Raw genomic sequence first — 23,551 nt, forward strand, 5'->3', positions numbered from 1 at the left:
AGAACTACAACTTGTGTAATGACAGTTTACAAACTGTCCTACTTTATAAAAAGGTAATTCAGCACAAGACCAGAGCTTACATAGGCAATGTGCTGGAGGTTGGGAGTGGATGGGTTGAAAGGAGGAGCCGTTCTGGAAGAAACACACTCAGGCTTTTGTGAGGAAAGGTACAAATTGCATTACTCCTAAGCTTTCCTGCTCATTGACCCACAGAGTGAGATCGCGTTAACTTTGGAAGATGTAATTTACTTTTCCTAGAGGTAACTTGCTACCCTGTTATGGCTGGGAGAACAGCTACACTGGTCTACAGACCTAAAATATTTCTCTACTCTCACTCATATGCAAAGGTGACGTTATGTAGATGCATATGCAACTTTTACTGCAGTCAGACCACAAGCTAGGATAAAAGCAGTTTTGGAGGGTAAGGGAAGTAAACAATCTAATTAACCAAGAAGCCTTCTGTATAACGTACAAAATTTAATACAGTCAAGGTTTAGAGACATCTACAAAAGCAGAAATTAGGGTAGCTAGGGGTTCTACGTTCCAAGCTCACTGCAACAGTATTGATAACATTATTAATCCCATTCAGAGTAAATGTTATCAAGAGATGTCACAGGGGCTATGGTAGGTTGATTGTAGTTTGAGTCAAGATACAGTAGTCTGATTTTTACAGAGCATTAAGCACCTGGCGAAAAAAATCTTACAGCGGTGTGGGGGACACTGAATGCTTTTTCTGTGTTTTCTAAGTGACGTTAGTGCATCAGAATGGTCTTGATGGAACAGGAGAACCACAGCCAGCATCTGTGAAAGATTCTCCGCCCTGTCCCACCAATGTACAGTACTCAAAGCCTCTGCGGAGGGACCTCGAGGGATGAGACGAAAGCTTGGTCTCCATGTCTGTCACTTGCTGGAGGATTCTCTGCTCCTTGAAGTCTTTAAACCATGATTTGAGGACTTCAATAGCTCAGGCATAGGTGAGAGGTTTTTCGCAGGAGTGGGTGGGTGAGATTCTGGGGCCTGCGTTGTGCAGGAGGTCAGACTAGATGATCATAATGGTCCCTTCTGACCGCAGTATCTATGAATCTATGTTCAGTCCTTGGTGCCTCGGCTGTGACTGCCAATGAGGATACCAATTAACATACAATGCTTCACACTAATATAGCTCTTTTACATTTGCACGGTGTTCGGAACATTCATTTAGTCCTCACAACCGCCCTGTGAGATAGGCAAGTGTAAAATGGGATGATACTTACCCTCCTTTATAACACACTTTGGTATTTCTAGATCAAGAGCTACAGAAGAGCTAGTTGTTCTTCTTCTCACCCGCATTTTACAGCTGGGGAAACTGAGGCAGACACAGCAAATGGCTTGCCCAAGGGTTTTTGTAAATTTAATTCTAGTCGCCAGAACCTCATTTTTCACTCTTCCCAATAATCATTTCAAGGACCTTTTTTTAAAGACCCATTAATAATTTTCACTGCAATCTGAATGTACTTAGGCATACAATATACTTTGAAAGAGATTTACAAATAATGAGAGTTAACTTAATGATAATGGTCTGCTACTATTTGCCACCAGTCACACTAAAAACAGCCAGAAACCTTGCGGTTAAAACTAGTAACTACTCACCGATATATATTGAATTACACACAATTTACTGCACAGAAACAACTATTTCTTACAGGACACAACTTTCATTTTACAAAGTGATCTATCGTCAAAGACTAAAGCTTAGGATATAATTATTAAAACATTGCCGCATTGAACATATAGGCAAACTTTTTTTTGTTTATTTTAGTTTAAAACAAGATACATTTTGTACAAACCTAGTTTTGAATCAAAGCCCTATATTCAAAATATTTCACACCTCATTCCTGATCATTCTGTTTACTTTGTGAAATTTCACTGGCATTTGTACTTCAACGTGAAGCATGATCTTTAAATTAAGAACATACCATATATTGATTCTTAACTAGTCTAAACAATTGTAGTTACACAGTTCCTCCTGAGACATGATTTAAGGATTGTTTATAAAACTCCAGAGTTATTTCTACACAGGATTTTCAACCGTTGTGCTAATGTCCAGTACATCATGGGGTTTCACAGGAAACTCGTTCTTTACATTAGTTTTATTTATGTAGAAGAGTCAATTCCTGATGTATATCTTTTGTAATGTCAAAAATTCACCGTAGGTAGTCATTTATCAATTTGCTACATGACCGCACAATTTTGTGTTACAATAAAGGAAAGCTATTTTTAGCAGGATTAAAATTTCCATCAGTCCATTTTGCAGACGGAAGACCTACGGATGGGTGGGGTTTTTTTTTATATGCCTCTGTATAACTGGATCCACTTATGGGAGAAGGCATTTGCTTTCTCCTATGCTACTGCAGTCTGCGGGAAAGTTCCTAACAAAGTTCTTTGTTAGTGTTTGTAAGACTGGATAGGAGGTTTAATTGAGGGATTTGTGCTGAATGTTCTTTCGCTTTGAGCCTTAGTGCTGCAATGCTCGACGTTTTCCTTTCAACTGCTGCCGGATCAGTGAAGGCAGTGAGAGCAGGGTCTGATGGGGGTCCTGGCGCTTTCATTAAGACTGAAGCTGTTGTCATGAGAGGATTTAAAGCATTGAGAAATCTATATTTGGGGAAAAAAAGTCAATAGTAACAAACCTAGAAGTATTTTGTAGAAGAAATATTTACCTTATTAATAACCACAGTACTAAACTGGGTTGAATTTTTTCTAAACCAAACTTCTTCTTTGTTCCAAACTTATATTTTTTGTTCACTAACTTGTAGCTTTTTTCCACATTGCACCTAATAAATATCACTTACTAAACTGTGGATGCAGCATAGAAGAGAGATGTTCATACCACTGCATTGCATGCAGCTATCTAGAAGTCAGTTTGTTAGATTTGCTGTCATTCTCTTAACATGTTACATCCTTTCTAAGCAAACCTCGTAATGCAGGAGATCAGCACGCTCCGTGGAAACATCAGAATACTTCATGAAGGGAACAATTTTCAGATAGGTCTCTGTGCAACCAATTTGTTGTGACAAGTTATTTCATGTGAAAAGCAGGATAAAATGCATGGCAGAAAGGTGTGCTCATTAATCGGAGGCTATAATATAGGCTGTCATTTCAGGAGGGAGAGGAGTATACAGTGCTAACACAGCAGCAGCTTTCGGTTGTTTAATTTCAGCACTTGGAGCAAGCGAGACTGAGGAGCCGATCTTCAGCTATTATAAATCATCAGAGCTCCACAGAATTCAATGGAGCGCTGACAATGGACACAGGTTCAGGATCTCCCCTGAGGTCTTGGAGGCTGGGAAAGAAGACTCTGAACTCAACCCTGTGCTTATTGTAGTCAATGGCAAAACTCCCATTGGGCCTGGACACATGTGTCTTCAGTAAAGGAAATGTTAACGGTACGAGTATGGCCCTGAAATGAAAGCCAATGATGTCAGCTCTGTCATTGGCATTCTGGGAACAGGGACCATGTTCTGCTCCCCTGTGTGGGAACATCCAGTATAATTCTCTATTTTGTAGAGCCACCTCGAGAGCTCATATCTATATCTGTTGTAGTAGATTTTAACATGTGAAATATACACCTGTATATACGAGATCAGACTAGAGTCCATAGTTGGTCTACATTAGAACAGTCTGTCATGAAGACAAGGGCCCACTGACTTCAATGGGGCCAGGATTTCACCCAACATGCACAACTGCACTTTAAACAGTAACTATGTTGAATGACTTTCACTAGGGTTTACAGCTAATTTAGGGCCAAATCCTGCTTATTTTACTCAACTTGTCCCAGTGAGTAAGACATGTGGGAGCTGGCCTTTTAAATAACTTTTTATATTATTCCTTTAAATAGACAGAATCCATACTGTAATACTGGAACACACATTTAATTAAGGCACCTGTGAACTGCTTACTGCTATTAAGCTATTGTACTGCATAAGAACATCCATACTGGGTCAGACCAAAGGTCCATCTAGCCCAGTATCCTGTCTTCCGACATTGGCCAATGCCAGGAGCCTCAGAGGGAATGAACAGAACAGGTAATCATCAAGTGATCCATCCCCTGTTGCCCATTCCCAGCCTCTGGCAAACAGAGGGTAGGGAAACCATCCCTGCCCATCCTGGCTAATAGCCACTGATGAACCTATCCTCCATGAACTTATCTAGTTCTTTTTTTGAACCCTGTTATAGTCTTGGCCTTCACAACATCCTCTCGCAAGGAGTTCCACAGGTTGACTGTGTGTTGTGTGAAAAAATACTTCCTTTTGTTTGTTCTAAACCTGCTGCCTATTAATTTCATTTGGTGACTCCTAGTTCTTGTGTTATGAGTAGAGTAAATAACACTTCCTTATTTACTTTCTCCACACCAGTCATGATTTTATAGACCTCTATCATATTCCCCCTTAGTCGTCTCTTTTCCAAGGTGAAAAGTTCCAGACATATTAATCTCTCCTCATATGGCAGCCATTCCATACCCCTAATAATTTTTATTTCCCTTTTCTGGACCTGTTCCAATTCCAATATATCTTTTTTGAGATGGCGTGACCACATCTGCATGCAGTATTCAAGATGTGGGCATACCACAGAAGTATATAGAGGCAATATGGTATTTTTTGTCTTATTATCTATCCCTTTCTTTTACACCTCAAACTTTATAAGGAAGGGATAGATAAGACAAAAAACCTTGAGGTTTAAAAGAAAAATACTTAAAATACACTCTCTGTACCTTCCAAAATGGGGACTTAAAACTGGATTTCTGAAGAGAGATGTCCAGGCAAGACTGCTGAGACCAAACGGCCCTAAGCTTGCAGGGCTGAATGCTGGAGTTACAGATGGCATAGCTATTGTTGAAAGTGGCATTGATCTCCATGCATGGTCCAGAAGAGGAGACTGACTCAATGGAATGTCCAAGAACAGACCCAATGGATGTGTTAAGGAGAGTCCTGGAACGTTCCCTAACATTTCAGTTTTTTCACGTTTCCTCCATTTTGCCCTTCTGTTTTGAAACCAGACCTTCAGAGAGAGAATACAAAAGGGTTAGCTAGACTGATTTTGTTGTTGCTTTTATCAGCTATGGTAGGCCATGATGCACATGGCATAGTAGTGACCTTTATTTTAAAAGTACAGTTTCTATGTAGAAAGGTTCTGTTTATAAAGTGTTTATTATTAATTAATAGATGTCATAAACATGTTTACGGATTTGAGTAGTATCTGTTGTAGGCATATTAGTAAATGGTGTTATTGGTTATAAGCCATAGTAATATGCAATCTATAACCCGTTGGACTCTAACTATTGACTATCTAGTAAACAATGAAAACAGCTTTTAATAATTTATTACTCCTTTATTAATTGAGCCTCCAAATATGACCTCCCGCCCTCCCCAAATCAAAAGGTGGCTACCTCAGTCCATGCAATTTAAGAAGCAATTTAATCATAACTGAAATAATTTTTAATCAAAACCATGAGTGTGACTTAAATGCCTAGATAGTCTGGCTGACTAACTACATAGATAACTATTTAAAATTTTTTTTAGATGCTCTTATTACTTGCCATGACTCAAACTGATGTCATATATAGTTATGTGAAACTGATTAACCCTGTTATAGTACTAGAGAAATCCATGTTACTCAAGACACCAAATATATTCAGATACTTGAGAGTTCTGGTAACCAGGAGTCAATAAAACAGGGAGACATGCTGATAGTTTCTTAGACACTGGGCTTTGGATGGTAAGGAGTCTACTGTACAGTGTACTTTTGTACAGTAAACTGTTTATTATATCAACTTCTCTTTGCAAGGCTGCACTATTAATTATTTTAGCCTATGGAGTATATTAAAAAGTAACAGAGAAGTGAGACTAGAATTTAATCTACTCTGACAACTGATATCACACCATTTTTTTTGCAATTTTGACTCTGTCTTGGAGTATTCTCCCTGGGGTCCCTAGATATGTGTGCGCACTAAGGTGAGAATGCATTATGAAGTATACAGCAGAGATGGGCTGAAACCAGAATCTCAGATAGGAATGCTCCCAAGGCTCAGGATTCAAAAATCTAAATTTTCTCAAATGTTGAGATGTTCTAATTCAGGTAGAGAGATACATTCAAACTGAATTCTGAACTGTATCTAGGCTTGGATCAAAGATTTTAGTTTGGGCCTATCATCTCTAACACAGATTTTATATCTAGCCACTACTGAAATTCAATAAGCCATTAGCAGAAGTTTTCATATAATATAATGATCTGCATTAATTGGTACATTAATAGTCCCCCAAAGAGGAGTAAATATTTACTACAGAGAATGCTATATAAATATATGGATATAAATAGACACTTCTTCCATCTGCAGGTGCAGCATTATAAAACCAAACTGTTCAAGTAAGATGATCAAAACATTCTAGTGTGTGGAGAGAATTATTATATTTTTAAAATGACCGATGAGTCACATTACATTTTTGTAATTATTTTTATCAGAAGTCTCTAATATTAGTGCAACTATGGTCTGGGATTTAGAGCAGGGCTGACTGGGAATCACTGACTTGCTCTGATCTCGGGCAAGTTGTTTACGCTCTCTATTTGATTTAGTTCACCTGTCTGTTAAGATATACTAGCATCTGCTTCACAAAGAGCTTTTCGATGCTTATATAAATAATAATTGTAAAGTGCCAAGAGCTTCTGAAGAAAAGCCCTATAGAAGTGAAAAGTTGTTAATACCCAGAGTACATTGCTATACGGTATGTATTGCTCGCCTTGATATCACAAGCCTGATCTTTTCCCTTTAAGTCAATGGCAAAACTCCTATTGAGTTCAAAGAAGACAGGATTGGGCCACACATCAGCGTCACTAAAATATATTACAATATATATAATAAGGAGCGAAAAGATACTGTAATAAGGTACCCACATGGCATAGGTCTTGTGAATGCTTATTCACAGGGACCTGAAGAAGCAGTGACTATTGGAGTACATCTTTTGTTTCGATCTTTTTTTTAAAGCTACCAATACTCTGTGAAAACTCTAGTGACTTTGCAAAAATAATGGTGTCTTTTTCCTCTGGGCAACTAACGTACACTTCGTGTTTAGGTCTGTTGGCAAGGAGATTGGTGCTTTTGAACCAAGAAGTGAACAATGGAAAATATCGCACATTTGACAAAATCTGGCACAATAGTGTTGAACAATAAATAATCTTAGGGACACAAGGTCTAACAGATCTGAGATTGTAAAGGGTCAAATTTCTTATAGGGGATAGCTGAACTAGTGAAATGCTGGAAATCTATATCTACAGATGGGAGCCAGGTGCATGAAAGAGACACTTTCAGTTGCGTTCATTCAGCTTTAGGCTTCGGCTAAATTTAATTAAATTATTTTTACAAGGTTTATTGTTTGAATAGTGGCCTCCAATCACTTGCCAATAAGCATCATAAATGGACCTAGAGCTGGTATCTCAGAAGGAAAATAAAACCACTAGCTCTAAGCCACCAGTGCTCCCCCCCTAGAATGGAGTTCAAAGGACTAAAAGAGTAGTGAGAATATTACATGACACTTGTGCCTCACGTTTGGGCAGCAGATGAAGAACATTGTACTTTGCAGTGTTGCTAGTTTCTTTATCCTGTACAAGCATTTTGACCCCTTTTCTAAACATAGCAAAAGACAAGTGCTACGTGTATGAGAGAATATATTAATACTGTTGTGAAACCTAATTAAGCATTTTTTCCTCAGTCTGCTCCAAACAGAGAAACTGAATAAGAAGTGAAATGTTTGCTACCTTAAAATGTTAAAATAATTCCTTTAATTTACTTTTATGTAATCTATAGAGCTGTCTTTTATGATTGCAATATTATTGCTTGTCTGCTGTGCAGATTGTAAATCCAGTGTAACAACTGATTTCAATTGGCCATCAATTATTGTATTTATCTAATTTCTTTTAAAATCTAAACTGAATTTGGACTATCAGCACTGAAAGCCATTATTTAGGTCTAAAATCCCAATCTTGAACTCCTTGCCTGGGCAAAATTCACATTAATCTGAGTGATAAATGGGGCATAAACACATATCTTACTTAACAGTGACATCATAAACAGACAGTACTTTCAAAACTTTAGCATTTATATTATTATAAATAACATTTAGATTATTTAATACAAGCATAAAAATGACTAATTTGTATTTTTGCTACTGATTAATAGAAGAGTTCAACTGCCTTTAAAAATAATTTAGCTTTACATTTTTAGATCATTACATTTCTGTCAGGTTACCAGAGTAGTTTGCACCTATACACAGATGTGTACAAACTTGCAGCACGGAATATGCTATGTATAGGGTTTAGCCTCTTGGGCTAAATCTATTCAGAATAATGTGTTAGAGGTATGTAATAAAGAAGAGTGAATTGTAGACTCCTGGAGTCATTACAGTTTTGATCAGTTTTTAAATTTAACAAGAATGGACTATAAACCAGGGTATATTAAATACTGCATGTTATTTTTGTAATTATTGATAGATTCTGAATGTATCCTAAAAGTTATTCCTATTCCAAGAATTTCATTAGAAATTGAAATTATCATTCATAATCCAAATTTAGAAGTACTTGGTGTTTTGAGAATAATTAAAAACTTTAACTATGCAATTTTAAGAGAAGAGCTGACTGAATGTAAAGTCAGTTTTCAATTTGGTCTTTTCTGGAGACTTTAAATCCCCTCAAAATCATGTGAATTAAAACACCTTCTGATACATAAAAAACAAGTTATATTATATTTGTGATTAGCCATAGTGTATCTTTGTTGCTGAGACTGATCTCGGGATTATTAGCAAATAATATCACAACAATGTTCAGTTTGCAGTAATCCTTATTACTTTATAAGTGAGTGCTTTACCAATGATACCCAGGGTGACGAATCAACCAGTTGATGTTTCGAACTTTTTCAGGTTAGAACTTTTTAAGATGTTCCTATTTTTTCTCCCCAGACCAATGATCTACACTAATAATGAGAAACAAGCCTGTTAACAGAAGCGAAGTATGGACTCAGACAAAAATGCTGCTGGAAGTCCATAAAGGATGGCTTCCAAGCAGGACAGGATTTACCAGACTTTCCTATCATTCCTTTCCCATGGTATGGAAAAATATATGGTTCCCCTGGGAAGCATTTTCAAAGAGGTTACAGGGGAAATCTCTCTAGGTGGGAGAAATAGCTGAAATAAGTGGTGCATTCTGGAACGAGATGGGAATAAGATAGTTGTCCATTTTTCTTTCTTGCAGGGTCACTTCCAATTAGGACTCAATGAAATGCAACAGTTTCTGCTAACTCCGATAAGAGAAAATATTGTGCCTGCTCCCCATTTTAACTGGCTGTGTGTATAAAAACCACTGCCCCAGGAAGAGGTACAGCAGGTGTCTCTCCGGAGAAGCAAATCTCAGTTGAAAAGCAATGGGCTGTTCTGCTGCCTCAGATATGACAACTCTGCGTTAAATTAGCATCACAGAGAGTTACTTTTGAGCAGGTCAGGAAGATACCATTACAGTATATTTTAAAATGGTCTGTAAACATACCCTGCTATCTGAGCACTTCAGAATCTTTAGTGTATTTATCCTCACAATACCCGGGTGAGCTATTATGTCCATTTTACAGTTGGGGGAATGAGACCCAGAGACCAAGTGACTTGCCCAAGGTACCTGTCTATGGCAGAGCAGGGAATTGAACCTCCATCTCATGTTAGCAACCAAACCACTCTGCCTGTGACTCATAAGAGTCTAGCCTCCTGAGGGCTGTAATACTGGGGTCTCATCTCAGTTGTTGGGTTTCATGTATGGGTGCTGGGTGGTGGTGATGACCTGTGATATATAAGAGCTCAGGGTAGATACTCTGATGGTCCCTTCTGGCCTTGAATTCTATGATACTGGAATATCTTTCCTCTCAATATCTGCCTAGTACTCCTACGTGGCTATGCCACTGAACGTTCTGTTCTTTTTGATGACATTCACAGGACGCTTGGGTTCAAATCATCGACACGATCCCTTTTGCCGTATGCCAATGTCTCAAAAAAGACATTGAACAGTGCAACCCAACTGCATGCAATTGGCAAGCCCCATATCAGAAGGTGAGAATGGGATTGGGGAAATGATGGGTGGGGTTAACAGTTTTGCATCTGTGTTCATTTTACGGGAGAAACATGTGGCTGTCATGTGTTATGGTATTTTAGTTACTAGTAGCATTGGTGATATTTATGTTGGGGTGTGGGGGGGGCATTTTCTTTCCTTAAAGTTCATAAAATAACTTAGCTGTGGAGTTGAGATGAAAAAGGTGACAAAGCTTGCTCACACGTATAAAATCATTGAGCACTGGATGTAATATATAAATTGTCTAAGAGCTTTCCCTGATGGCTGGAAGTTCTCTTTCCCAGTCTCCAAGGACCAGATCCTCACAGGTATTTAGGCTCCTAACTTCCACTTGACATCAATGGATTTTAGCCTACTTATCTTTAAGGATCTGGGCCCAAGTGTTAAAATATGGAAAGATGAGGAAATTCAAGACTTCTGGGGCCAGCTCCTCAGCCAGTGTAAACTGTCATTGCTCCATTGACTTCAGTTGAACTACAATTTACACAAGTTGAGCATCTGGCCCCGCTGGTGGAGTGTGAGGAGAAATAGAGATGAGTCTGTGAGTAAGCCTGCCAAATCAGGGAAGAGGCTGCAAAGCATATCATACTCATGAAAACTGAACAGTACATGCTAGGAGCCAAGTTATGACTGCAGCTTGCAGCTGGACTGACATGCAAAGTAATTCATTCAATATCCGATTTACAGTATGTGCGGAGGTTAGTATAACTTGATTGGTTTTGTACTAATTTGGACCCTTAATGATCTGTTTGAGTCTAAATTTTTAACAAGATTTAATGTTTGTTATGTATACACGTTTTTTTTTTAAAGCTAACAGAGTCAATGAGTTAATACCAGAGTTAATACTTTTTTAAAAGGAACTGTTAATTATGGGTGTTTAGAACCAAGGACAGGCTTCTTTAGAAGACTGCAGTATGGAAGATTGGTTACACAATCTTTGCACTTGTATGCTTAAGGTTTTGTCTGATGTTCCATTATAACTGCCCAACCTAGTAATATAAATTCCCTTCAAGTAAACATTCTCATCTCAGTCTCAGAATAATCTTTTAACCATTTTTTAAAAAACAGTGCAGACGTTTTCAGGTTAAATTGGGGCAGGAGATGATAAATGAATGCTTTTGTGAACTACATAAATAATTGCTTAGATGTAGAACACAACATTCAACTAATCATTGGTTCACAACACGATCTAACCATTTTGGGTCCTTTTATTGTTTTGGTCAAAAACCAAAACATCAGATTTTGGCACTTCAAAAGAAACTGCATGAATATTTTTGCAATGCTAATGTGGACTTTTACAAAAACTAAATACAGAGATTTCTAAAAATGCCAGTATGCATTTAATTTTGGACCATTACAGACCAGTGGTAAAAATGCATTTTTAAGTGTATATCTAGAAAAGGCTACTATCTAAAATGTTATGGTTAGTGGTTTTGTCTCAGATTTAATAAGGGAGGACATGTCCAGGATATTTCTCCTTTAAAAAACAAATATCGAGGAGAAAAAAAACCTGCTAAAAAAGGGTGCAGTTGGAACACCAGCTGACAAATGTCAGACAATTACAAATGTATCTACATTCTGAACTCCGACACAATACTATTGTCCCCAATTCTGTTTTTAAATATTTTTTCCGGTGGAGGAAATTATAGTGAAAAAGTATCAAATTTTTCTGTGAATCTTTAGACTTTTGTTGGTTTGTTTCAGAACTTTAAGATTTAAATATAAAATAGCATTAAAACAATATGCACACAACTCCTTCAAATCCACTTCTACATCCATAAACAGATGTTTAAATAGTTTAGACCAGTGGCTCTCAACCTTTCCAAACTATTGTACCCCTTTCAGGAGTCTGATTTGTCTTGTGTCCCCCTAAATTTCGCCTCACTTAAAAACCACTTGCTTACAAAATCAGACATTAAAAATAGCAAAAGTGTCACAGTACGCTATTTCTGAAAAATTGCTTACTTTCTAATTTTTACCATATAATTATAAAATAAATATAAATATTGTACTTATATTTCAGTGTATAGTATATAGAGCAGTATAAACAAGTCATTGTCTCTATGAAATTTTAGTTTGTACTGACTTCGTTAGTGCTTTTTATAAAACTAGGCAAAAATCTAGACGAGTTGATGTACCCCCTGGAAGACCTCTGTGTACCCTCAGCGATATGCGTACCCCTGGCTGAGATCCACTGGTTTAGACAAGATGCAAAGCCTATTTTAAATGATCATTTATTGTTTGCTGAAGTGTATTGATATTATATCTGACAATTACTATATTTTATTTTGACGTTTCTGGTTTTGGGGGGGTGGGATACTAAAAACTTCTCCTTCCTTCCTTCTTTTAAATTCAAAGCTCTGATCACATTTGGTCCTCTTTTGTAGGATAATATGGAATAACAGCTGCTAGCTTTTTTACATCCTTTACAGCAACACTTCTCAACCTGAGTGAGCTGGAAAAATAAAAAAGCCAACAGCACTTAAGAAAACATTTAACACTTAATTTTAAGCTAAGAATGTTTATACATATCAAAAGGCAGTGTATTCCGTCAAAACTAGGTCCCTGTTCTTTAGTACCTGTTACTCACCTGAACTCTGGCTTCTGTTAAATCCAGACGCAGTGCTAGCTCCTCTCTGCAGAAGAGCCAAATATCATTTAGTATTTTAATCTTTAGTCACAAAAAAGGGTTGGCTTCATCAGGCCCCATCACACACTGAGAGTTCATCCTGATGAAGTGAGCTGTAGCTCAGGAAAGCTTATGCTCAGATAAATTTGTTAGTCTCTAAGGTGCCACAAGTCCACCTTTTCTTTTTGAGAGTTCATTAAAAGCCAAATCAGATCCCCTGCTCTTTACAGGTGATTTCTAATCTAGAAGCTGCTGCATAGTGCCTACCAGTCTGAGAATATATAAACAGTAACATTCAACTGGGAGGTTTTTACACCCCCCCAGCTCGCCCCCCGGTAACTGCATTAGGACCGCTGAGACAGCAGTAAGGGGATGTAAGATCTGAGACCCCCTCGCACACCATAGTGCCCTGATTTCACCTTGATTCCCACTTCATGCGAGCGCAGAATCGCATGTGCTCCGGCTCTTACTTTAAAGCTAGCGATTACCGTCCATCCCTGAGCTATTTCCCATTGCTTCAAGTGCTTTTCCTATCCTCTCACTGTTCGCTTTCCTGGGGGCTCCCTGTCATTACATCCCCTGGGTTCATTGTCTGGTTTATCCCCTGCACCAGAGAGTGGCATTTACAGGGCAGTGACCATTTCAAGGTCAGGCCCCGCTGCCTCGAGGGAGGAATCTCTCTTTGAAGCCCCCTGGACCCAGTCGAAACTTTGGGGAGAGGGCGCAGTCAGGGCCCGATCCTCCCAAAGCAGGGCAGCGTGTCCCGGCATCTGGCCCTACAGGGCTGCTGGGAAGGGCTGGGCCGGGCCGTGCTGGGGCTGGGTGCCCCCGGAGGAGCGGCCCGGCCCCGCTCCTACCTGGTGAACACGTCGGGGTAGTGGCACTTGCGGAACGCCCGCTCCAGCTGCTCCAGCTGCAAGTTGCTGAACGTGGTGCGGTAGCGCCGCTGCTTCCGCTTCAGGGGCCCCGGCGCCTCGGCCGCGGCTGCGGGGGCGGAGCCGGAGAGACCGGCCGCCGGCTCCCCGGGGACGCCGCTGCCCCTCGCCGCGTCCTCCGCCGCGTCCTCCTCCGCCCAGGCGCCGGGGACCGGGCGCTTCTCTGCCGCCAGCGGCGCGGGGCGGGGCTCGGGCGGCTCCGTGGGGTCCCCGCCTGGGGAGAGGGAGAGAAGCGGCAGAATGACCCGGGGGCCCGGCCTCTGAGCTGCCCCGGGGAGCTCCGCACTGGGGGAACCAGCAGGGCGCCCCGGTCCCGCATCCATCCCCGGCGGGTGGGGCTGGCAGGGCGCCCCGGTCCCGCATCCATCCCCGGCGGGTGGGGGCTGGCAGGGCGCCCCGATCCCCCCCATCCATCCCCGGCGGGTGGGGGCTGGCAGGGCGCCCCGATCCCCCCCATCCATCCCCGGCGGGTGGGGGCTGGCAGGGCGCCCCGATCCCCCCCATCCATCCCCGGCGGGTGGGGGCTGGCAGGGCGCCCCGATCCCCCCCATCCATCCCCGGCGGGTGGGGGCTGGCAGGGCGCCCCGATCCCCCCCATCCATCCCCGGCGGGTGGGGCTGGCAGGGCGCCCCGATCCCCCCATCCATCTCCGGAGGGTGGGGGCTGGCAGGGCGCCCCGATCCCCCCCATCCATCTCCGGAGGGTGGGGGCTGGCAGGGCGCCCCGATCCCCCCCCATCCATCTCCGGAGGGTGGGGGCTGACAGGGCGCCCCGATCCCCCCCCATCCATCCCCGGCGGGTGGAGGCTGACAGGGCGCCCCGATCCCCCCCCATCCATCCCCGGCGGGTGGAGGCTGGCAGGACGCCCCGATCCCCCCACATCCATCCCCGGCGGGTGGGGGCTGGCAGGGCGCCCCGATCCCCCCACATCCATCCCCGGCGGGTGGGGGCTGGCAGGGCGCCCCGATCCCCCCATCCATCTCCGGCGGGTGAGGCTGGCAGGGCGCCCCGTCCCGGCTGCTCCCGGGCAGGGTCCCGCTCACCTTGCCGCCTGGCGGCGGGGCTCCGGCCCAGGATGCTGTCGATGAAGTAGGAGGTGAGCAGGTGCAGGGCGGGGGCGGCCGGCCCGGGGGCTGCGCTCTGCATGGCTGCGGACTGGCACCGGGCAGAGCCCCGGCTCCGCGCCGGGTTTTATTGGTGCCGGCAGCCACCGGCTCGGCGCCCGGGTATTAGCATTTCATTAGCGCGCTGGCGTCAAGGCCGGGGGTGGGACCCGCACTGGGGCCGGGTTCGCAGCCTGGCCAGGCGGGGAGGGGGGTGCCACCCCCTGGGAGCCTGGCGGGGGGAGGTGCCAGACAACACTCCCTTCCTCCAGTCTCTGCCCGGTGCCCGCTATCCCCTGCTGCCTTGGAAAGTGGGTGCCTCCCCCAGAGCCTTTGCCACGATGTGGTGACATGGGAGGAAGCCCCCGCTGGGGAGAACTGGGCCCTCTGGAGAGGCAATTGACTCTGCAGGTTGTATGCGGCTGGGGGAAGTGGGTGCCTGTGTACAGGAGAAAGGACAGATCTCTTGTCATGGGGTTCGCTCTGCACTATTGGCTACAAATGGTGGGCCAGATTCTGAGCTCCCCTCCAGTGGTGTAAGGCCAGAGACTTCCCTGGACTTACGAAGACATCAAGCTGGCAGAAGGGAGACTAGAATCTGGCCCCCTATCACAAGCAAACGATTGCTGTTTGGTAATAGGGTACCCTTAGAGGGAACTTACATCCTGCTCCTCACTGCCATGCGGAGAGGAGGTGCAGCACATGAAAACATCACACTGAGCTCTAGAAACACAATGCACATTTTTTTTTTGCACATACCCCTCCATTGTGTACCACGAACTTGTACCTGCTTTCTTAGTGAATCTGACTTTGGCCCTTGCAGCCCGACTCTGCAAAGTGCGGCGTGCCTTCGCGTCCTGTAAGAGCACCCAGCGTCTTGCAGGATCGGGCCCTCCCTGGCCTGTGTTCTCAAGCCTCCCATCCTCCTTTAGTTTCCCTCTTTGCTGTTACAGCAACAATCCCTCAGCAGCCGGCGCCTGCATGCAGACACTCAGCACAGCCATGACAGGACTACAGTGCGCTGCTAGAGTCCTACATAAATTAGATCAAGAGGTGACTTGATCACAGTGTATAAGTTCCTTCACAGGGATTCAATTCCGGCTTCTAAAGGGCTCTCTAATCTAGTGGAGAAAGGCATGACAAGAACCAAGGGCTGGAAGCTGAAGCCGGATAATTTCAATTTAGAAAATAAAGCTCCCATTTGTAGCAGCGAGGGTGATACCACTGGAACAAACCACCAAGGGAAGCAATGGATTCTTTGTCTCTTTATGTCTTCAAATCCAGAGCGGATGCCTTTCTGGAAGGTATGCTTTAGTCAACCCCAAATATTGGGCTCAGTGCAGTAGTAATTGGGTGAAATTCTATAGCCTGTGCAATACAGCCGGTCAGACTAGATGATCTAGTGGTCCCTTCTGGCTTTAAAATCTAGGAATAAATTTACATGCTCTTTCATCTTCCTCTTCTCCTATCCACCCAGGTGCACGTGAATGATGCAGCGCTTCCATCTCTTGCCAAGCTGGGCCCAGCACCCAATCTTCTGCATGCCAGCTCATTCTCCCACCACTGCCGAGCCAGACGTAGAGTTTGTTTGTTTGAAAACAAAAACTTTATTTAGCCTGAAACAATTCCACAACAAACCCATTTCTGTAGCACCTTCCAGCCTAGGCTCTCTGAAAGTCCTTACTGATGCTAATTAATTAACCTCATAATACCCCTGTAAGAGAGAGACATATTATCATCCCTATTTTACAGAAATGGAGGCCCAGTGAGATGACCTACCCCAAAAATTCATGTCAGAGCTGGTGATACAATCCTGATCGCTTGACTACAAGACCATCTTTCCTTCTCTTCGATCCCGTAAGTCCATACATTTATCATATTTAGAGCAACTACAGCGGATACCAACTCAAGTAAAAAGCAGGACAGTAGCCATAATAATCTTGGCTTTTAGTCCTCTAGGCCCCATTATTATTTACTTAGGCTAGGTCTACACTACTGCTTGAGTCGAGCTAACAGACGTTGCGCAGGGGTGTGAAAAAGCCCCCCCCCCCGAGCAACACAGGTTACAGCGACCTAAGCGCTGTCCACACTGGAGCTATGTTGGTGGGAAGCTGACATAGCTTCTGCCTCTTGCAGAGGTGGAGCAGCTGTGCCGATGTAGTGCGTCTAGCGTAGACCTGCCTTGAGTTCTACTCTGCAGCCCCTTCCCACAGGCTTTGTATTGAGGTTCCCTGTCAGACCAGCACTGGAGCGTTTTTGTTTGATAACCATGAATTTCCTCATAAATATACTCACCGGGGTAGCTGGGTCTTTGGTTTAGAAGGGTCAGTGTAGCATGCTACAATAGACGTCTACTACAGCCTGTGTTCTTTCTGTATAAATTGAAAAAATATGACTGTAACCTCCATTTTCTCCAAGTTCACTCTCACACAGGCTTGAATACTGGTTACCTAATAAGTGGGTGGGAATGCTATTTCGCTGACTGTATCAGAGAATTCTATGAGGCCTATTGAACCATGTGCAGTTTTATGGTTGCGGGCCATGAAGAGGTAACCAGGATGCATGTGAAATGGGTGGTTCAACTACCGCAGTTATATATTCTACCCCAGGCTAGCTTTCCATTCCTTTGGCTCCACAACGCACAAAATGGCTGAAAAATCTTCCTGTAACCCACCGTAACCCACATGCCTCTGCTGGCCCCAAAGGCTTGTGAGATATGTCAACAAAGGCTGGTGGGTCACAGGACAATTTTTTGGTCTTTGTGTGTGCATGTAGGGGAGGCTTCTGGGTGGGTTATTGCTGCTGGGAGCAAGCTGCCCCTTCCCTGGCCTGTCTGTGCTCCTGTGGGAGAATCTGAAGCTCTTTGAACCCATTGGATGTGCCCCATTTCCTGGTCACGTTCCACTAGGTGAGCACCATACCATCATACGCGGTCCATACAGAAGCTCCTGAATGTCTGAGAAAATAGCGTCCGGTGCACACACAAGATCTTCATGTGAATTGATGACTCTATGTGCTAAAATGAGGTCTGGTTAACTTATATCTTCCTTTCGAAAAACAAACAAAAAACCCCCAACCTCCAAAATACCCCAGCCCTGAACTACAATTGAAGAATCATTATCATCTGACTAGACATTCAGCATCTGCCATCTGATGCTCACTGATTTTGCCATGTGTATTGTCCCACACAACCCTCAGGGGCCAGATGATTCCCAACTGTTTATGAGGAAGCTGGTGTTCATTCTGAAGGTGTGTTCCACTGCAGCATTGATGTTTCTGTTTTGAAACAGCTGAAAATAAGAGCTAGTTATGAACACTTGGATGAAAAGGTCAATCCTATTTAGAGTTTTTGTTGATCACAATCAGGCACTTCATTCCACTAATGGCGGGTGCCTAGCATGCCTTCTATCAGATTGTGATTGAACAAATGAAGACATCCTCATTATGGAAAAATTCACTGGTCTGAAATCGATAATGTAAATTACTTGGCAATATAGTCCCCATCACTGAAATGTATTGAAATAAATAAAGGTAAAGTTTACTGTTTTCTGTTGCCATTTGTACCCTATTATCAGTTACCATGTGAGTAACATTTATATTGTTGGATGGACCTTGATATCTGATCTGGTTTGCTAATTTATTTATTGCAGTAAAACGAAGGAGCCCCAGTTATGGACTAGAACCCCACTGTGGCAGGTGCTGTACAAACACAGAACAAAAAGACAGTCCCTGCCCCAATGAGCTTACAATCTAAGAAATGTCACCTTTGATTACCAGCCTTTTTATTTGCTTACATGGTTTCTCTTTATGGCTCCCAAATAACATAAAAAAGAACAGATGAGTTGCAAGGTCCATCTTTTCCCCCAGGTGTTTGAAAAATGCGGCGAAATGGGTGGAGTGTGGGCAGACCTATAATTGTGTGAGGGGAATTTGTGTTTATTTTACATTGCTACACTTAGGATGTTTTCTTAAGCTATGTCAAGGGCACTGTAGAGCATATGTGTTGGTCTTCTTCTTAGCATTGTTATAAATCTATAATAAATAAATATGCTTGTACTGTATCTAGGATTAAGGCTCAGAAAAGAAAGGGCAGCTATAATCATGGGTCTGTAAAAGTTACCAGATAATCAGCAGATCGAATATATAACATCACACAAAGCAAATGTAAGAATTCTTGCTGGAAAGCTGGGACTTAATAAGAAAATTTAATGAAGCAAGTCCTGGGAGATTATCTGCGAGGTAGAAATAACTTTAATTAAAAAGTGATCATTATGATTTTAAGGAAAGAGCTAATTACTTATTAAATATTTTATTACAAACTTGCATGCAATGTCCCCTCTTCCTCCACAGTCAATGGGAGGCGGGGTCTTGGATGGACGGTAGGGAATGTAACATGGTGCCTTGAAGTGGTGGGAGGGGGTGTGAGAGTGCATGCATGGCAAGATGGTGGCATGGAGGTTAAGTCCATTAATGGCTGTTAGCCAGGATGGGTAAGGAATGGTGTCCCTAGCCTCTGTCTGTCAGAGGGTGGAGTTGGATGGCAGGAGAGAGATCACTTGATCATTACCTGTTAGGTTCACTCCCTCTGGGGCATCTGACATTGGCCACTGTCGGTAGACAGGATACTGGGCTGGATGGACCTTTGGTCTGACCCAGTATGGCCGTTCTTATGTTCTTCCCTTCTCCTAGGTCTACCACCTTCCCGTTGGCTGGGGGATCAGGTTAGCTGATTGGCTGTTATGTGCCCCCACCATTTAAATGTCCTGGGCTTTTCAAAAGCTCCTGACTCCCATGCAGCCAGATCTCCTATAAAGGTTAGAGGGAGTTCTGGTGTGCAAGGACCACAGCACTGGAAACTCTGGGACAGTCAATATAGCTCTGCTGATTTACACTGGCTGAAGCTCTGGGTCTATCACTTTTTTGTAATAAAATCATAATACAGTAAACTCCTGTTTATCCAAACCTTTGCATTATGTGAACCCCTTCCTTCTCCCCCATGTAGCTCCTGCTGGGGGACAAGGAAGGAATTCTGATGATAGAGCAGAGGGCCCCAGACAGGACTGCAAAGAGAAGGAGGAGGATGAGCTGGCTGCGGGGGAGGCCACCCTGCTGGCGCTGAATGGCTCCTGCGGCAATGCAGGGAGCCCTCTGCAGCCCCGCTCTCACAGGCATGAGTGAGCAGGGCCAGGACAGTGCAGCTGCAAGAGGGCTCCCTATGCTGCTTCAGGGCCAATGACACCGGATCTCTGCAGGTACAAGGTGCAGGGAAGGCTGTGGCCCTGGCAGGGCAGAGCAGGTTCCTGGCCAGAGGGTATCCACTCTGCCCTGCCCCTTGTGCCTGCAGGGATTGGGTGTCACCTGCCCTGCAGCTGCATGGAGCCTTCTGCAGCCCTCCTGCCGTGGGGCAGTGCAGTGGGGCAGAGCAGCGACCCCCCAGCCAATACTGCAAGGAGGAGGAAGGAGGAGATCCCAGCCCTGGGCGGAGGGTGTCCTGCTGCTGAATGGCTGAAAGGCTCCTCCTGTCTCGATTATCCCAGCTCCCAGTTATCCGAAGCAAATCCATGTCCCCCAGGCTATTTGGATAATTGGGAGTGCACTGTATAATGTTTGTCCTCTAGGTTAAGCTAATAACCCCAGAAAATATTATATGTCTTTTGCTGACAGCAACACCTGACTGCTAGAAAAAAACGGCATAGCATATAGCTAATTTCCCTCTCTTATGCTGCATACATTGGATATTGAAGAATGCAATAAAGTATTAATTAACAAATATTGGAGATAAAAATCAGTGCACTGATCAGTGCACAAGTGGAAATAACATGCAATACAGTCACTGTATGCCTTCCAGGGGGAGGGAGTGCCGCCGAGTTCCTCTCGTGGCCCTGGACTGTGATCCTGTTCTGTTTTCACACTGGGCTCCAGAACTGTTCAGCTGCCCTTTGTAGGTCTCATGCTGCATCACTTGAGACACACAGAAAAGCGGTGCTCCTCGTATACCCTGTTAGTCTTTGTGCACATGGTTCTTGAAGGGGATTGCTCACAAAAGGCAGCCCAATGGAGGAGGATTCTGTGTAGAATTACAAGATGAAATAGAGGGAGAAGGACCCAGAAGAACCTAATCATGCAGCACTGAATGTTCTTTGTATCAGCGTTGGTAACTGGATGTTTTTTCCCGACACTCTAAGACCTGGTCTATACTACAAAGCTCGGTTGATGTAAGTCGCTTGGCGTTGACCTCGTTGTGCATGTCTGTACTCAGATTTCTCTGCTGCCAACGTCAGCACCCAACGACGGCCACCCACTGACGCCACCGCCCTGAACGAGCCATGGGCAGTATACTGTGGTCAACGTAGGGCAAGTGTAAATATCGTGTGACCTATGTTGACCCTCACAGTCTTCCAGCAACTGCCCCACAATGCCTGACACTGACCACTCTGGTCACAGTTGTGAACTCCACTGCCCAGGGGTCACGGCGACCCAAAGCCTGGACTAGACAGTGGGTATTGGATCTCTTGGGCCTGTGGGGAGAAGAGGCTGAGGAACAGCTGGACAGCTATGAGCAGATTGCACAGGGGTTGCAGGCAAAGGCGTGTGACAAAGATCAGCCGCAGTGCCACGTGAAAGCAAAGGAATTCCAGCAGGTGGACCAGAAGGTCGGGGAGGCCAATTGTTGATTTGGTGCTGAGCCACAGACCGGCTGCTTTTACAACAAGCTGCATGCCACACTTGGCAGAGACCCTGCAGAACATGGTGGATACCTCCGAGGAGCCCGAGACACAGACCCCTGGCGTGAACAGTAGGGAAGAGGAGGAGGATGGGGGACGTGCAACCAGGGTGTCCAGCTATGCTGCGAGCCAGGATCTGGTCAAGATTTCATCGCAGTTTAGTCAGTCCCGGCTGCTGAGCAAGGGCGAGACCAGTGCAGGGGAAGCAACCTCAGGTAAGTGTGTGAATGCATTTCCCATTACAATGTTTAAATGTACAAATAATGCCTGACCCCAACGTAGCAGGACACAGGTATTGACTTTTCATTAATTTACTTGTACTAGAGGAGGTAGAGTTGTTAGAATCATAGAATCATAGAATCATAGAATATCAGGGTTGGAAGGGACCTCAGGAGGTCATCTAGTCCAACCCCCTGCTCAAAGCAGGACCAATCCCCAATCAAATCATCCCAGCCAAGGCTTTGTCAAGCCTGACCTTAAAAACTTCCAAGGAAGGAGATTCTACCACCTCCCTAGGTAACGCATTCCAGTGTTTCACCACCCTCTTAGTGAAAAAGTTTTTCCTAATATCCAACCTAAACCTCCCCCACTGCAACTTGAGACCATTACTCCTTGTCCTGTCCTCTTCTACCACTGAGAATAGTCTAGAACCATCCTCTCTGGAACCACCTCTCAGGTAGTTGAAAGCAGCTATCAAATCCCCCCTCATTCTTCTCTTCCGCAGACTAAACAATCCCAGTTCCCTCAGCCTCTCCTCATAAGTCATGTGTTCCAGACCCCTAATCATTTTTGTTGCCCTTCGCTGGACTCTCTCCAATTTATCCACGTCCTTCTTGTAGTGTGGGGCCCAAAACTGGACACAGTACTCCAGATGAGGCCTCACCAATGTCGAATAGAGGGGAACGATCACGTCCCTCGATCTGCTCGCTATGCCCCTACTTATACAGTTATCGGTTTTCATTCCCCTGCAGAGTTACCAGGAGGGGGGGCATGCGGAGCAGTTTGTTTACGTACACAGGGCTGTCCCTTGAATCCTTCTGAGAAATCTTAATGCAACTTTCACAGAGGCATTCTGAAATCCTCTCCTGATGGTTTCTAGGGATGGCAGCCTTATTTCTTCCTCTGTGGTAGGACACTTTCCTATGCCAGTTCACAATGCAGTAAACAGGTTAGCGGCACATGGGCTCAAGCTGTTTCGGGACACCAGCAGCAGCTGTGTTCTCTGTGCCTTTGTTACCCTGAGGAGCAAGAAGGCAGCTAAAATCATAGAATCATAGAAGATTAGGGTTTGAAGAGACCTCAGGAGGTCATCTAGTCCAACCCCCTGCTCAAAGCAGGACCAGCACCAACTAAATCATCCCAGCCAGGGCTTTGTCAATCCGGGCCTTAAAAACCTCTAAGGATGGAGATTCCACCACCTCCCTAGGTAACCCATTCAGTACTTCACCACCCTCCTAGTGAAACAGTGTTTCCTAATATCCAACCTAGACCTCCCCCACTGAAACTTGAGACCATTGCTCCTTATTTCTGTCATCTGCCACCACCGAGAACAGCCGAGCTCCATCCTCTTTGGAACCCCCCCTTCACGTAGTTGAAGGCTGCTATCAAATCCCCCCTCACTCTTCTCTTCTGCAGACTAAATAAGCCCAGTTCCCGCAGCCTCTCCTCATAAGTCATGTGCCCCACCCCCCTAATCATTTTTGTTGCCCTCCGCTGGACTCGCTCCAATTTGTCCACATCCTTTCTGTTGTCGGGGCCCCAAAACTGGATGCAGTACTCCAGGTGTGGCCTCACCAGTACCGAATAGAGGGGAATAATCACTTCCCTCGATCTGCTGGCAGTGCTCTTACTATTGCAGCCCAATGTGCTGTTGGCCTTTTTGGCAACAAGGGCACACTGCTGACTCATATCCAGCTTCTCGTCCACTGTAATCCCCAGGTCCTTGTCTGCAGAACTGCTGCTTAGGCAGTCGGTCCCCAGCCTGTAGCGGCGTATGGGATTCTTCCGTCCTAAGTGCAGGACTCG

General features: G+C 44.4%; 1 protein-coding gene across 1 annotated transcript; it reads right to left on the reverse strand.

The window, feature by feature from the left end:
• Positions 1–469: 469 nt before the first annotated feature.
• ESX1 (ESX homeobox 1) lies at positions 470–14,963 on the reverse strand. The gene is made up of 5 exons (XM_037909632.2): positions 14,742–14,963; positions 13,621–13,912; positions 12,725–12,770; positions 4,751–5,037; positions 470–2,634 (listed from the first exon to the last, which is right to left on the reverse strand). The coding sequence occupies exons 1-5, from the start codon at positions 14,842–14,844 to the stop codon at positions 2,409–2,411; spliced, it is 954 nt and encodes a 317-aa protein (XP_037765560.1). The 5' UTR covers positions 14,845–14,963; the 3' UTR covers positions 470–2,408.
• Positions 14,964–23,551: the final 8,588 nt, after the last annotated feature.

This window comes from Chelonia mydas, chromosome 9 (genome assembly GCF_015237465.2).
Source record: "Chelonia mydas isolate rCheMyd1 chromosome 9, rCheMyd1.pri.v2, whole genome shotgun sequence".
NCBI lineage: Eukaryota > Metazoa > Chordata > Testudines > Cheloniidae > Chelonia > Chelonia mydas.